The 14,933-nt window shown below is 52.4% G+C and overlaps 7 protein-coding genes across 7 annotated transcripts; 5 read left to right on the forward strand and 2 right to left on the reverse strand.

The window, feature by feature from the left end:
- Positions 1-127: 127 nt before the first annotated feature.
- N7532_007463 (U2 snRNP complex subunit CUS1) lies at positions 128-1,861 on the forward strand (the record flags this gene model as incomplete). The annotated part of the gene is made up of 1 exon (XM_056619956.1): positions 128-1,861. The coding sequence occupies one exon, from the start codon at positions 128-130 to the stop codon at positions 1,859-1,861; it is 1,734 nt and encodes a 577-aa protein (XP_056473322.1).
- Positions 1,862-2,144: 283 nt separating this feature from the next.
- N7532_007464 (uncharacterized protein) lies at positions 2,145-2,703 on the forward strand (the record flags this gene model as incomplete). The annotated part of the gene is made up of 2 exons (XM_056619957.1): positions 2,145-2,190; positions 2,216-2,703. 2 exons carry the CDS (start codon positions 2,145-2,147, stop codon positions 2,701-2,703), a joined length of 534 nt encoding a protein of 177 aa, XP_056473323.1.
- An 80-nt stretch (positions 2,704-2,783) lies between these two features.
- On the forward strand, positions 2,784-3,800 carry N7532_007465 (uncharacterized protein; the record flags this gene model as incomplete). The annotated part of the gene is made up of 1 exon (XM_056619958.1): positions 2,784-3,800. The coding sequence occupies one exon, from the start codon at positions 2,784-2,786 to the stop codon at positions 3,798-3,800; it is 1,017 nt and encodes a 338-aa protein (XP_056473324.1).
- Positions 3,801-4,254: 454 nt separating this feature from the next.
- N7532_007466 (uncharacterized protein) lies at positions 4,255-5,210 on the forward strand (the record flags this gene model as incomplete). The annotated part of the gene is made up of 6 exons (XM_056619959.1): positions 4,255-4,276; positions 4,327-4,385; positions 4,436-4,502; positions 4,579-4,784; positions 4,857-5,119; positions 5,174-5,210. 6 exons carry the CDS (start codon positions 4,255-4,257, stop codon positions 5,208-5,210), a joined length of 654 nt encoding a protein of 217 aa, XP_056473325.1.
- A 714-nt stretch (positions 5,211-5,924) lies between these two features.
- N7532_007467 (integrase zinc binding domain-containing protein) lies at positions 5,925-7,412 on the reverse strand (the record flags this gene model as incomplete). Its single annotated transcript, XM_056619960.1, has 5 exons — positions 5,925-6,372; positions 6,441-6,580; positions 6,632-6,686; positions 6,738-6,860; positions 6,943-7,412. 5 exons carry the CDS (start codon positions 7,410-7,412, stop codon positions 5,925-5,927), a joined length of 1,236 nt encoding a protein of 411 aa, XP_056473326.1.
- A 2,167-nt stretch (positions 7,413-9,579) lies between these two features.
- N7532_007468 (putative cytokinesis regulator (Byr4)) lies at positions 9,580-12,605 on the reverse strand (the record flags this gene model as incomplete). The annotated part of the gene is made up of 2 exons (XM_056619961.1): positions 9,580-10,112; positions 10,223-12,605. Coding segments are annotated over 2 exons (2,916 nt in total), but the record flags the coding sequence as incomplete, so codon positions are not given.
- Positions 12,606-13,309: 704 nt separating this feature from the next.
- On the forward strand, positions 13,310-14,579 carry N7532_007469 (uncharacterized protein; the record flags this gene model as incomplete). The annotated part of the gene is made up of 4 exons (XM_056619962.1): positions 13,310-13,451; positions 13,508-13,722; positions 13,781-14,084; positions 14,155-14,579. The coding sequence occupies 4 exons, from the start codon at positions 13,310-13,312 to the stop codon at positions 14,577-14,579; spliced, it is 1,086 nt and encodes a 361-aa protein (XP_056473328.1).
- Between the last annotated feature and the right edge of the window lie 354 nt (positions 14,580-14,933).

The following is a 14,933-nucleotide window of genomic DNA, read 5'->3' on the forward strand; positions in this document are numbered from 1 at the left end:
TGGATCCAGGATTGCGCGAGGACTGGGCGTTCGCTGAAACTCATCTACGGCGCGAATGTACCTTGACTTCCTCACTTAACGACTCCCGTCGACGTCTGGTTACCCGCGTGTTTCGATACAATCAGTCATGAAGGCTAGCAAGAATCAGCACCGACGAGCTCGGAAAAAGGCTCAAAAGGCTCAGGTGAGCTTTCCACTCCTGGTATCCAACCAGTCAACGTTGACTAACATTTCTCCCAAGGCCACGAGCGCGCCCGCTAAGCAACCTCAGAAGGAAGAATCAGACCCAAATCTACAAATTGCAGACACAAATGATGCTACGCCAGAAGCACCAATCGCGATCCTCCCAGCGCCTGGCGACCCTCTATGGGAGATGTACAAGGGCATCATCGAGAAGTTTAACGACACCGGAGACACAGACCCCACAAAAGAAGCCGAGAAACCTGAAGTGTATTTTGATGACGAGGACGAAATTCCAGACGAGGAAAATGCAAACGAATCGAATATCTCAAAGAAGAAGCGAAAGGAGATGAACAAGCTTTCTGTGGCCGAACTGAAAGCTATGGTACAGAAGCCTGAAATCGTGGAGTGGACGGATACGTCTGCTCCTGATCCAAAACTATTGATTCACCTTAAGGCGCATCGAAACGTTGTTCCCGTTCCATCACACTGGTCTCTGAAGCGCGAGTACCTCTCGTCCAAGCGCGGCGTCGAAAAAGCCCCTTTCGCCCTTCCGAAATTTATCCAGGAGACTGGTATCTCAGAGATGCGTGATGCCGCGTTGGATAAACAGGAGCAATCTTCCCTTAAACAGAAACAACGCGAGAGAGTTCAACCAAAGATGGGAAAACTGGATATCGACTATCAAAAACTCTACGAGGCCTTCTTCCGCTTTCAAACCAAGCCTGAGCTTACCCGTTATGGTGAAATCTACTACGAGGGCAAGGAGTTCGAAACCAACCTGAAGCACCTTCGTCCGGGTGATCTGAGCGATGAGTTGAAGGAGGCCCTCAATATGCCTCCAGGCGCACCTCCCCCGTGGCTCATCAGTCAGCAACGATATGGACCGCCGCCCTCATACCCCGTACTGAAAATCCCTGGCCTTAACGCGGCGCCTCCACCGGGTGGGATGTGGGGTTATCATCCAGGAGGGTATGGCAAGCCCCCCGTAGATGAACACAACCGGCCACTCTACGGCGGCGACATCTTCGGAATCCTTCAGCCCCAACAGAATGATCAGCAAGGGGAGCCCGTTGAAAAGGATCTCTGGGGAGAGTTACAAGAATCTGAAGAATCCGAGGAAGACAGTGAGGAAGAGGGGGACGAGGAAGATGAAGAGGAAGATGATGAGAATGATGGCTCCAACGAGATTCACTCGCCCAATGACCTGGATACTTCCAATGACATGGCACCGGCCGTCCCACCAGAGCTCGGGAGGACCGAGAATATCTCGGGAGAATTTGATGTTCGGAAACATCACCGGGGGGCGGAGACCGAAGAATCTCCCTATCCACGGAGTGCTTACCAGGTGATCCCAGAAAGGCAGACCAATGTTCAAGGTTTCTTCGGAGGCGACCGAGCATACGACCTCAGATCATCGTCTGGAAACCCACCTGTCTTGGGCGTGGACGACCAAAGCCGAAAGCGCAAAAAGCCTGGTGATGTGGAGGTATCTGTCGATCTGGACGCGATTCAAGCCGGAGATGGTCTGAGCAAGGAGAATGTTCACAACTTGTATGAGGCGCAACGACAACAACAGAACCAGTCTCAGTGGGGCTTCCAGGAAGATCTCAGCGACATGATCGCCCAGGAGAGCCGCAAGCGACTGCGCAAGGACGAAGAGCGGAAAGGCAAGCGCTAATTGTCATGCTTGGTCTCTGTCTATGAAGACCTCTGTTTTATAATACTTTAGGTCGTGTTTTTCGTGCCAGCTACCCTCCTTGTATTTTTACTCGACGACCGAATTTCAAAACATTTCAGACGACGATCAAACTAGTATAGGCATGACCGTTGTCGCGATGGAAACGCTGACAGTGCTTATCAAATCCTGGCCAAAGTAGCCACTATAAGGCGTATCGACGTTTTCAGTGCACCCAACAGTATTAAAGTAATATGTACAATCAGATTATCAGACGGTAGTATACATGGTAGTTTGCATCCCGACGCTGTTCCGCCACCGCCTGCCACTTTGTATCTGCGGCAAGGAAACTTCCAGGTCCGTTTGATTCTACCTCCTTGTCTTTTGAACCGACAAACTCACGAACATGGACTGGGATTGCAGAAGATTTGACGAACGTCGAGGAGGTGAAAGCTACCGACCGTCTGATCGTGCTGGTCGGTCTCCTTCTCGAGGCTACGAGCCACGACGACGTTCACCTCCACGCAATCGCTCTCGTCTCCAAGCTGACACCTGGGTCCCATCAAATCGAGGATTTGCACGGCCACGAAGTCGCTCACCCTCTGACTACCGCCGACGCTCACGAACACCTCCCTTCCAACCTAGAGGTTACGGCCAAGGTCCGTATGGGCGGAGGCGATCCCCGCCGCGAAGGTTCTCTCCGCGAAGAGATGACAGAGTCAGATCACCTCCTCCATCATGGCGATCGAGGTCGCCTTACAGCGAAGGAGGGGCTCGCGATGCGTCCCGAGGGCGCAGCAGTCCACGTCGTGCTCGGGATACGTCTCCAGGTAACCAAGATCTAGCCCGAACGACACGGCGAAGTACTCCCACAATCTCCAATGGGGACAGATATGGTCGAGGAGCATCTCCTCCAAGGACACAAATGTCAACTACATCCCGCTCGCAGAGTCCTTCTCGTGCTCATCGTGGGGAACACCCTGCCGATACAGGCAAAGACCGACTTCCATCGCGATCCAGACAAGCATCTCCCACGCACGTCCCGGTGGTCGAGTCCAATGCTACATCCAGACGCTCGTCTCCTTCGAATCATCCCGAGCGTGGTGGACCACCTCCTTTCCGAAGTCGCAGTCGATCACCTGCCAACCAACTACCATACCACCGGCCCTCCGGGCCACCGAGACGCTCCCCATACCGAGACCAAGTATATCAATCAGTCACGACGGACTTCGGGAAAGCGCAGGAAACCTCCGACCGCTTCCCGAGAAAAGAACCATCCGAGAATTCAATGTCAGGGCCGTCTCGTTTTGGGAGGAACATTCCAACTCAGCCTAGAAATCTCGGCGTAAGCCAGTCTCCTCCATTGGGTCCATCCCAGGGTCCAAGAGGAGCACCACCTCAAAGCCGCGGATCCCATAACGCTTCCATTCTTTCGGCACCGACGCGACCCCGCCACGGGCCCAGTTCCCGAGATGGTTCCTGGATGGGGGCCCCGATGTCAGCGCGTCGTGCACCGCCCACCATGCCGTCGCATGGTGCTCCTTCGGGCCCTCGGGCATCTCTCACTCCATCAACACCATTGGCGCCAGGGACAGGGTATCGGCACCCTGGCACCCGTCAGAATAGTTCAGTCTCTGCCATTTCCTCCCCAGCGCCCAGAAATCCTAATTTTCTTGCTGGGTTAGGCTCAATTATCCCCGGGGGTAGAGCACTACCATCCACACTAGATGTCGGGACGGAGAAACGGCTCGCTCAGCTTGAGTCTGATAAAGAGAAACTGCTTGATCAAATGCGCGAGACACAGAGGCCCAGAAGATCAGGATTGCGTGACTGGGACCGATTGGACCGTGAGAGCTCAATATGTGCTCTGAAGAGTGAATTGGCTGAGGGTCACCTCCAGCGTATGGCCGATGAAAGCACAGGTGGTGGGATCATGTATTGATATTGACAGGCGATGATCACTTATTCGCTGTTTTCTTCATACTTTACATTTATTTTCTGTTTTTTTAGCGGGGGTTCGAATGGCGTCTGGCTGGCTCAATTACTGGATAACTGGCGTAATTGTATCATAATTTCTTTCTTCCCTTTTTTTCTTTTCTTTTCTTTTTTTTTTTTTTAACCACCCTTTCTGACTTGACTTAAAATGAATTCTAAAGTCACCATCGGCAGCTCCTGTCTTTTTCTCTCTTCTACCATTAATTTTTTCTAAACCAAGGAACTCACATCTTTGATCGGTGCAAGGCGGAGATCACATAGTTCAGAGCAAGGCGAGGAGGTGGAGCTCCCGCTTGGCCCCGGCGCGCGTACCTGATCGGCAGTTTCGTCCCCCTTCCATTTGGTTTCGTGTCAACAACTCTCTTCCTCCCGCCTCAGTTTTCCATACCGCATCCGACATCATGAATATCTTCAGGCTGCTAGGTGAGGGCATCATGCTCAGTACCTGTGATGCGATATACTGATTCGAATAGGCGATTTCTCTCACCTGGCGTCGATCTTCATCCTTCTTCAGAAGATGAAGTCCTCCAGCGTACGCTTCTTAGCCTCTCCTTCCTCCTCACCACTAACACGATGTCGCAGAGCTGTTCTGGAGTCTCCTTCAAATCACAATTGCTCTATTTGCTGGTTTTCGTTACTCGCTACCTAGGTGAGCTTCAGCTAATCGTCCCGCCTTGTCGATGCGACGCAGACTTGCTAACCAAACGGTCCTCTTTCCCGACTAGATCTCTTCTGGACCTTTACGGACTCTCTGTATCTCACCACTTTCAAGCTTCTTTTTATCGGGTCATCAGGTTATATCATCTATCTCATGCTCAACGATTACAAGCCAACGCACGACCCCAACCTTGACACATTCAAGGTCCAGTATCTCCTGGGTATCAGTGCGATCCTGGCTCTCCTCTTCCCACACAGATACAGTTTTTCCGAGGTGCGTCTCCCGACTGCACGCCCTATGTCTCTGGCTACCGCTCAAGTGACCCCGCCGATTAACGACATGTAGATTCTCTGGACCTTCTCCATCTGGTTGGAATCAGTAGCTATCTTGCCTCAACTGTTTATGCTGCAGCGGACTGGTGAAGCAGACACAATTACGACACACTATTTGTTTGCCCTGGGTGCTTACCGGGCTCTCTACATTCCCAACTGGATATACCGATACTTCACCGAGGCCTCCTTCCAGCGATCATTCCAGCCTGTTCCCATCCTTGCAGGCATTATTCAGACCTTGCTCTACTCGGACTTCTTCTACATCTATTACAACAAGTAAGTTGGAATTTCTCAGTCTCGGGAGACTTACCATGACTAACCTTTTGCTAGGGTACTGAAGGGAAAGAAATTCTCACTGCCTGTTTGAAAAAAAGATGCTGGGTCCAAGAAAGAGAAAGCAGTAGTACGATGCGAAATTCTGCACTTTCCCATGAATCTTGTCGGCCGATATTGTTCGGCTCTTGTCCCGTGTGGCCGGTTCTCTCCGTGTTCACTCAGAGGCGGTGTTTGAGGGCCAACTTCAAACCCCATTAATACACCTCGAATGATTATGCTCCAGCCTCGTGCTGTTGTTTGATAAATGATCTGAGTTTACGAATCGATGCTTTGTCTTTGCGCAGAAATTTAATTCGTGAGATTCCTGTTGCGGATCGCGGTGATTAAGACGCATGGTATTTCCTGCTGCCTCATTCGCCGGCCTGCCCTTGCCATCGCCATGACTATCAAGTACGTTGTGGAGGAGACTGTTCTTATTCCCAAGCGAAATGTCATAATAAGATGCATTAAATTTCATTATGCGTTGTTAGGATTCTAGCCTGGAGCTGCTCTCTTGCAGCCAAATACGCCTAGTTCCACAGTCCCGGTTTTATTTTGTTCTGTTTTCTCTTTTTTTCCTTTTTTTTCCCCTGGTTTCATCTCCCCCTCTGCTGGGGCCAGGTCATCGGGGCCAGGGCTGTCCTATGCCCTACCAAATAACATTTTTATATATTTTTTTATTTGCCTCCTTCCCTGACGCTGAATGTCCATTGCGGCAGTGAATAATATACCATGGAAATAGACACATTCTGATCCCAGGAAAAACCTAGAAATCTCGCTGCGTGTGCGTACCGTGGGTAGGAACGTATCCCGTCGTATAGCTAAGCTGGGACGGTGGCACTGAGAGATCGGCAGAGAAGGGGTCCAAAGTGCCTGCGATCGAATGTGAAAGATTGCCCATCGGACCATGATAGGAGCGGACTCCTGTGCCTAGAGCAGGACGGCCTTGCATGTTTTGATGGCCATCCATCCATCCACCGTGGCCATGTATCTGATTGAAGTAGTCCGACTGCGCCCGATCCATGGCAACCTGTCCCCCAAAAGTAGACTCGCGTCGGGATATGGGTGGTGACGGAAGCTTTGGAGATCGAGGAACCATTTCAAGCCGTGGGGAGCTCCGACGAGAGTTCGGTGGCGTCAATCGAGATCCTCCTCGGCGAACCTGACACGTCGGGCAGATCTTCACGAAACGAGATATCAATTCCTTCGGCACCCTGGATTAAGGCCAGTGGTGAGTAGGTTTGGCCAAGTCATTGCTGGCTGCGCGTTCTAGGAGACCTACCATGAATAAATGCGTCGGACCTGGGCAGAGGTCTTATCTCGGCCACCGTGTTGGCACTGTTGGTGTGCCTTTGTGAGGATTTTGAATAGTTTCTCACGGATCGCGACGGGCTTGCCCTCATGGCAGATCATCTTGCGGCACTGATGAGCTTCGTTAGCAATTGATAAAATTCATTCCGAGGAGATACGTACTTCTGCCGTCCCTACGCCGACTGGCTGGAGCTTGAACATCTTTTTGACCCAGAATCTATCTATGTCAGTAACTGGTTAATTCCCAACCACGAGGGATCGTACTCACCGAAATTGAGCAGATTCGACTGCAGTGTCCTTTGGGTCATTCAGAACAGTTCGAATGTTACGTGCCCTTGACGCGTGGATCAAGGCCTTGTCTTGCTTCTTGATCGAAAGGTCATCAACGTAGCTGATCAAAAATGTTCGAGTCAGTAATTTTTCAGTCATTGTCAGGAAACTATGTGCCGATAGACACCGAGAGGTACACCTACCTCTGCATGAGTTGATCAAACTCTTTCACATCTGGGAAGCCATCAGGAGTAGGCAGTACTGGCTCTGATAGCTTGGAGCCCTCGTTGCAGGACTCCTGACTTTCGATGTCTACTTCGTATGGCTCACGAAGAGACGGGTAGCGAGATGATTGCAGATACCTGGATTGCGTGATATACTGCGAGGATGGATGATGGAGTCTCATATCATCCGAGGTAGACATCGATGGAATGGTGTGGTCAGCATACTGTAAATGCGGCATGCCTTGGCTCATGCTTGACTGCTGCCCATAGGGAGGACCCCCAAACTGAGACCCATATGGGTTGAAGGAGTGCTGCGGAAAATGGTACGAGCCAGAACCAGCAGTATTGAACTCGTGGCCGTCTTGGTGACTATAGGTACCAGGAACCGTCATTTGTTGATTCATCAGATAACTGTCGTTGCCGTCATTGCGTCTTGCAAAATTGCTCATCGTCTCTGATGCCCTGTACAAACAGGCAGTCGTTATCTAGTACTTCTGCTTTCCACCTCACACCTAGCCTTGAGAGAAAGAGAAGAGGTATCAACAAGAGTGGTGGGCAGTAAACCAAGAAGTTTCGAACACGCCAAGGTCGTAGTTGTTGCGAAGCTTGTTGATATAAGGAGAGAGTAGGTCGATGCTTGGTATTGGAACCCGAGAAATACCAAGGGGAAGAGTTGAACAAAAGTCAAGGACCACATCAATGGGCTTAGCAATTGTATTAAAAGGACCCGCAAGACCCCCCAGACGAATCTTGCAGGACATGACCGATGCCCAAGGAAGTGCACGAGACCATGTCAAAACAGAGTAGGCAGAAGCAAGAGAGGGAATCCCTGGAAGGCCAACAGCAAATATTTCACAGAAAAAAGAAAGGATAGAGCCAGGCGAGTCGAGCAGAACTCTGTAAGGTACAGCCAAAAAGGGTATCACCCAAGCTTGCAGGGAAGAAAATGGCATGAGCCAGGGAGAAAAATCAAAAAATAAAATAAAAAGCCAAAAATAAGAAAAGGGTAAAAAAAAGAAACGAACGTCGAGCTAGAGGACTGGGGTTCGCTGTCGAAATCTTTCCGACCCGCCGAGGCAAATAGAAGGGTCAAGGTAGGCTGATACGACAGCGCACACAAGCAATGGTGATACGGATTCCTACCTCGATGCCCGGCGCCACTTTTTGCCTCATTAAGAGCCACGCTGGGCCAATCGAGGCCACCTATGGGGGAGGGAGGATCTTTGGGGATCGGCTCTCAATGCATCGGCGACAGCACCCGGGGGGACGATCAGGGCCTCCCCGACTTGAGACGGAACAATTCTGGCACCGGGCAGACAGGAAGGCGAATCTTTCCTTGCAGGGCTTTGTTTTCTGCAGGTTTGCCTCCGTCAAACAAAGTCAGGCTGGAGATTGCTCCGGCAAAAGTCCAAACATGCAACTAGCCGTGGCGGAAGGCATGGGTTGGGGGTTGAGCGGGAGGACAATGTTCCAGCCTTCTGGGGCATGCCCGAGAGTCTCTTTCGATTGCTGCTTCTTCGTATTTGGTCCTCTTCTCGCGCGCGTGCGTGGGGCGAGAATTGGGGGGTGGGGGCTAGAAGGAGGTTCTAGGGCAGCCATGGGGCCGGAGAACGAGTCGAGACATCCTGGTCGGGCCTGCTGTCCTACCAAGCCAGATCGTGTGCTGTCAGGGAGAGTCGACGTGACCTTGACGTGGCGTTGATGCCAGGGCGAAGTGGATTGGGTCTCGTTGACAGGCAATCAATGCGGCATGCGGGATGGCAGGATTGCATGCGTTTGGCCCGTCCGCGACAGGTGAGACACCGTGTTCGATGCACTTGGCGCCGGACCCTCGCAGCGCTGGCAGTCCGAGCCGGTCGTAAACCAAAAGGGGGGAGAATTCGAAGGGCATCTTCCATCGAGCGTTATACAATCTATCACCCGGTGTCACTCTGTAACTTCCCGATCAGCGCGAGTCATCCAAATCCCTGGGATGGAGGAGCGGGAGAGAGGATGTCTAAGCGACGAGGAAAAAGAAACGAAAGGCATAACAAAGCCCTGGTTTCGTCTGGAGGCCCCGAGTCCGAGGTGTTTCGGAACCGTCTAGGGAGACAAAAGACGGTAGAGGGAGGGAATTGCCCCGAGGAAGCATTGTCAGCATGGATCCTCCCTGTTGATCGGGGCCGTACGAGGTATGGGCCCGGTGAGGGAAGGAAGCACGCTGAAACTTGAGATGGAAAAAGGACGCACACGGGGATTTCCTATAATCGAGAGGGAAAGGGAGAAGACAGAAGGGAGACAACCGCATCCCGCAAGACTCAACATCCGCTCGGCTTCTCTCTTGTGGCCTTGTCGTTCCCCTTCCCAGCCCAGATCGCATTACGAAAGGTACATCGAAAGAAGCAGGTATGTACACAGACAACTAAACAAGGAACACCAGATATAGTTACAGGTTCCAACCGTAAATTCGTTTGGCCAGTTTCATCAAGGCCAATGGAGAGGGGAAGGGCAGTTGACGTCCACTCTTCCTCCTGTCATTAGTTCATGTATCCATATTCCATTCAATCCATCCCATGGCCAGTCACAGACGTTCCTAATCGGTGGACGGCGCACTCGAGTCAATGGTTAGGCCGTACCGTCGGCCACCAGATCCCGAATGGCCCAGCGCCAGTGGGTTTCACGATCACCGCGGTCCGCACTCACCCAACTGTCCACCTTGCGCCTCCACTTGTCTTCCTCGGCCCGTTGTCGTCGAATAAACTCCGGGCCGACATCGAACTCCTCGGTGATAGGGCCTTCGTCAGAGGATTCGCCCGCGCTCGGTTCCTCACCGGGTGGGTGGGCGTTTAGATCGTTCAGGGTCCCGGAGGGGCGTCCGACGACCTTGTCCTCCAAGTCATCCAGGCCGGCAAAGACATCATCCTCGTCTTCGAACGTGGGGTCGTTGGGGGTCTCGGATCCGTGAGACCTAGCTCGGAGCCAGCACATGCGGTGGGGGTCGAAGACCATGCCCCCCACAGCCTGTACATTGTGCATGGTGCCCACTTTGGCGATGAGGGCCGGTGCAGGTTTCGGGGACTTTGGGGGCACGGTACCAATAAAGTCTTGCACAACGTTCTCGTTCCCTTCCCAACGGTAAGTGTTCGGGTTGTACCGCATGCCTCGCACAGCTATACGCAATTGTTAGCCTCAATTTCACTGGTGGGCTTTAAGAGAGAAAGGGAAAAAAAATGAAATCGGAAATAAGAATGAACTAAAAACAGGGGCTTTTTTCTCTTACATTTGGCTTCTTGCACGCCGGACCCCATGGGTTTAATCAGGTGAGGTTTCGAAGAAGTTTGGCTTGCCGGCTTGTTTTTTCGACTTCGAACCGGTGCCGAGCATGGGGATAGACGCGTGATTGGGTGAGATTTCCAATTGGAATTAAAGGTCGACATCGAGTTCACATCTCGGTTCCTGGTGTTCAAGGAGGCAATGCGCTGTTCTCTTGCATTGCGAGAAGCGTTTGTATCACGAGCAAATCTGGGTGTCGAGTTACGGGGTTTCGAGGTAGATGGGGGTGTAGACAGTTGAGGAGGGGATTCGACAGGAGGGGTATTGCGACTCTGGCTGAGTTTGGCGCGCACAGATCGAGGGGCGCCGCGGCCGATGGGGGTTTTTGTGTATTTGCTTTCGGTAGTCGCAGAAGTTGGGAGATCGTCGAAAGACTCCAGCTCTGTTCCGTCGCCAAAGTTGCGTCGCTTTGTCGGTCTAGTGAGAGCACGCTTGCTAGCTTGAGATATAGTTTCTGTGCTAGTGTCCCCCAGACTCGAGCGATGACCGCCGGGGCGCGTTGAATGCGATAGCCGTGAGAAAGTGCCTTGTGGGCTCAGGAAATCCCCAGATCCATCCGAGTTGGTACGGCGGGAGGGTCGGTAGCTCTTGACACTGGCATGATGAGATTGTCGTTCCGATGCACCCGCGGGGATGAATGGCACCTGTGGCCTTCGACTGGCAGTCCTTCCTTCATTGGCAGCATGTTCGACTGGTGTTTTGGGCCTTACGAGTGAAGAGCGAACAGGCCCATCTGGATTAGACGGTGATCGCTGGGAAGTTTGTCCCGACACAGCCGACGTGATTCCACGAATTGCCGGCAAAGATCGTTTAGTTCGGAGAAGTCGCCCAGGCGGCTTGGCGTCAACATCTGGAGCGGGTTCTCTGGAAGGTCTTTGTCCTAGAAGCTTCCGAGTCGCAGAGACTGGTGTTGGCGAGGTCGAGGGAGTACCACCTGCCGGAAGACTGGACACGGATGATTGGGCTGAATGGCCAAGTCTAGATTGAGACCTCCGGAATTTTGACAGAGGCGCACCACTCTCCGATACAGTCTCGAGGTGCGTCGAATGCGTCCGGTCGTGGCCAGAAAGACGTGGAATTCGAGTGCGCGGCGATCCAGTCGCATTGGTGAAGGTTAGAGTCGTGGCGGGACGGCGTGTTGGACTTGTAGGCCATTCTGTCTTGCATTTGACGTTGGGATTCAATGCCAATTTACCCGAGGAGAATGCCCTTCCACTATCGATTTCAATCCCGGCAAAAAAGTCATCTGCGTCTGGCGGATTAAGCTGTTTCTGGGCCTCTTCTGTTCGAGTTGACTCCACAGCCACTTCCGACTCCTTTCTTTTCCTGAGCGAAGCGTTGAAATCCAGTGGTCCTTCCGGGAAAACAATGCCATCCAGTCCGTCATCCTCACTTTCCGCTGTCAAACAACTGGAAACACTAGGGCTTGCGATTGATATGGATGAGCTCGGAACTGACCGGCCATCTCTAGTAGTACCACCAACCCTGACGCCGATGCTGCCTTCAGACCATTCCAAGTCAAAGTCCTCCAGGGTCGGACTGGAGACGCCAGTATGTTGTTTTCGATGGGATAGTTGCAAAGGTTGATGGTCTGGTGGAAACTCAATGTCCAGATCACAGTCGTCCGCTTCCGACTTTGCGGCTATGTCCTTGGTGTCACTCGCATAGTTCTTTTGCGGCGATCGGGGAACCGGGGATCTGATAGTTGGGACCTTTTGGTTCACGGGACTGTCACTCTCTTCCTGAAAATTATCTAGGCCTGTCAGTGCCGACTGTAAGCGGGTGGAAATATCTTCGTGCCAAGCTGGCGACGCCATAGTTTTGATAGGACTAGTGGCTGCTGAGCTGATCTGGCGTAATGTTTCAGGGAAGTTCGCATCCTGCGGAATTCTGAGCTGGAGCACTGTATCTGGGTCGGGAAGTTCCACGTCTTCAGACCAGTCATCCACAAAAGTTCTTTTTGGCTTGCGGGTTGTTAAACGTTTGATCGCGCCGCCAATGAGGGCGGAACTGGGGATATCTGTTGGGATGGTGATACCGGCGTGTTTCGCTGACGCGAGAGCTTCCTCTTTTGAGAAGTCATCGTTCTCCTGAAGGAAAACCTGCCAGTCTTCATCTCCTGCGTTGGAGTCCAAGTCAGACCGTGCAGATCGGCGAGAGGAGATTGAATCGCGGTGCCCAGAAGGTCGGAATGAAGAGTTGGTTATAGATCCAGCGCTGGATGCGGCGCGGAATTGAATGCCATCGGCGAATTGCAAGTCGCCGTCATCATCCCAGCACTCAATATTTTCGTCTGTATCGGGTCGCGGCTGAGGCCCCGGGGACTCCATGTTGGTGAGCAGCGTGCGAGTCGGCGGAAGGAGGGGGAAGGCGCGTGTCTTTTCGCCAAACAGTCCGAAGCGGTGCGAATTAAATGCTCAGATGGTGGTCTCGGATCTTTGCGACGCAAACAATGGGCGAGCAGGCGGAGCAAAGAGCGTCATTCCGTGTCAATTAAGTGAGCATATGTGGAACTTCGGAGGCTTGAGGCTGTAGTCTAGACAACCACCCTGAAATGGGCGGACAGGCAGACGACGAAGTCGATGGATAGAAAGGACGAGATGTCGACCTCGAGGTGAAGGAACCGAGGGGGAGACGAAGCTGCGAGCAGCTGCCAGCGAGGGCCTGTCTGTGTCTCTCCTGAAAGTCGGGGGTCGGGAGGGCGACGAAAGGGGCCGTGGTCGGTGGTGGCTGGATAATGGGGGGGGGGGATTCCTCGTGGGAGAGAGGAACGTGCTGGTGGGGACCAGTTTGGGTTGATAGGGAGGGACCAGCCGAGAAAAGAAAAGGGGGTTGCGATGGAGATGACAGGCTACTAGTAACTGCGAGAAGGCAATAATGGCCACCAGAAGTGGAATCGGGTGGATTCACGGATTAATGCTGAGGTGGGCCAAACGGAACTGGCCCTGGCTGCCTGGCGTGGTGGACGGTCACGCAGCACGTAGTCCGCAGTGCTCTGGACAACCATCCCCTCATCCACATCCACCTCTACACCATGTCTTCGGCTCGGATTCTCCGGTTTGACCGATCGGATCAACATGACTCTTTTGTGTTGCTACGTGTTACTCACCGTGGGCCAGATGTACTTGACCTGTCGTTAACCGCGACAGAGGGCGAAGGTGCCTATACAGCTTCCAGTACGTTCCTGTAGACCTGCAGAGCTTGGTTTCCCCCGACTAATGAAAGGATTCAGTCCAGCAATCACATCTGCAAGACCTGAAAGCCAAAGGCTATCAGGGCTCCGACGATGAGTGGACCCAGACCCTGTCTTTCGTTCTAGGCCAGTCACCTATTGTGGACGAACCGGCCGGGTCGTTAGGAGTGGAAGCTACGGCGATGATCCGTGGTGCTAGTGAAGAAAGCGATGAGATCGTGATCACCATACGCAAGAAGGTTCAGGATATCTCGGTTAGTCCTCCAGCAACGAGCACCGTCTAATGCGTTTTTGTATCTGACATTACTTTAGCAAAGACTTGGGGCTATTGTCCTCAGGGAGGATGATCAAGTTATCGAGTTGTTCGAATGGACAGGTGCTTCCACGGTCAGGTCAAAGACGTTGGAACAGCAGGTTACTAGCCTTGCCAATCGCTACCGGACTGCCGAGAATACCGTGCAGAAGCTGAATGAACAGCTTGAAGACCTCATGCGAGCGAAATCCCAGCATGAAACCCAGCTCATGGCAAATTTCTCTCAACTGCTAAATGAAAAGAAATTGAAAATCAGGAATCAGCAGCGTCTTCTCGCCTCGGCGACTGCGGATCCAATCAGAGGTATGAATTCGTTCTTTTTTTCGCGCGACGCGGCCTCAGTTCTTTCCTAATCGCCTCATGACCTGTCCAGTTTCTGAGATACAAGCTACCACCGCGCATCCCCATGTTATTGACAACGTGTCACGCTCATCTAAGCGTGGCCATGACCCAAGTGATACAGACGAAGATTCGGACATGGGCTTTGAGCCAATGGATGTGGATGGGGGAAAGACCGTCGGGACCTCTTTGGGTGATCAGGAGACCGATGAGGGAGGACAATCGACACCACAGCCGGTGGAGGATAGGGCAGGCACTACTACGGATGATGATTCTGAGCCTGAGCCCGAACCACATTCAAAGGCTGTCAAATATACGCCTCCTTCAAGGGACACACCCCCACCCCGACGTGAACTGCCCTTCACTCGACGAGGTCCACCGGCACGAACGCAGCAGAAGACTGTCCCTGGCCCCGCAGGAGATGAAACTGCGGGAGAGACGGATGATGACGAGCTGTAGATTGAAGTAGGCAGAATTTGATGACTGACAATTGAATCTGCGTGGGCAAGCATTGTTCTTTGAAGCCTAGTCCCGTACAACCAGTGCTGCTGGCTTGCCCCCCCCCCCCAATTCTGCTGGTGGCCAGGAAGAATGCCAAAATAATATCCATTACAAGAGATCCCCGGATGCGTTCACATGTACCATATATAATACCATATATAATACTGATTATCTTCATTAACTTACGAGCCTAGAGCAGGAATTTGTCTCCGTGAGAGAACCGTAAATTTTGTGAGCCTCAATCTTTTTATGTACAAGTCAACCCCGACCGATTATTCCCTGGTGACACCGGAAAGCGGGAGAATTTTCGAA

This window comes from Penicillium argentinense, assembly GCF_028826775.1.
Source record: "Penicillium argentinense strain IBT 30761 chromosome Unknown utg000006l_segment0_segment0, whole genome shotgun sequence".
Taxonomy (NCBI): Eukaryota; Fungi; Ascomycota; class Eurotiomycetes; order Eurotiales; family Aspergillaceae; genus Penicillium; species Penicillium argentinense.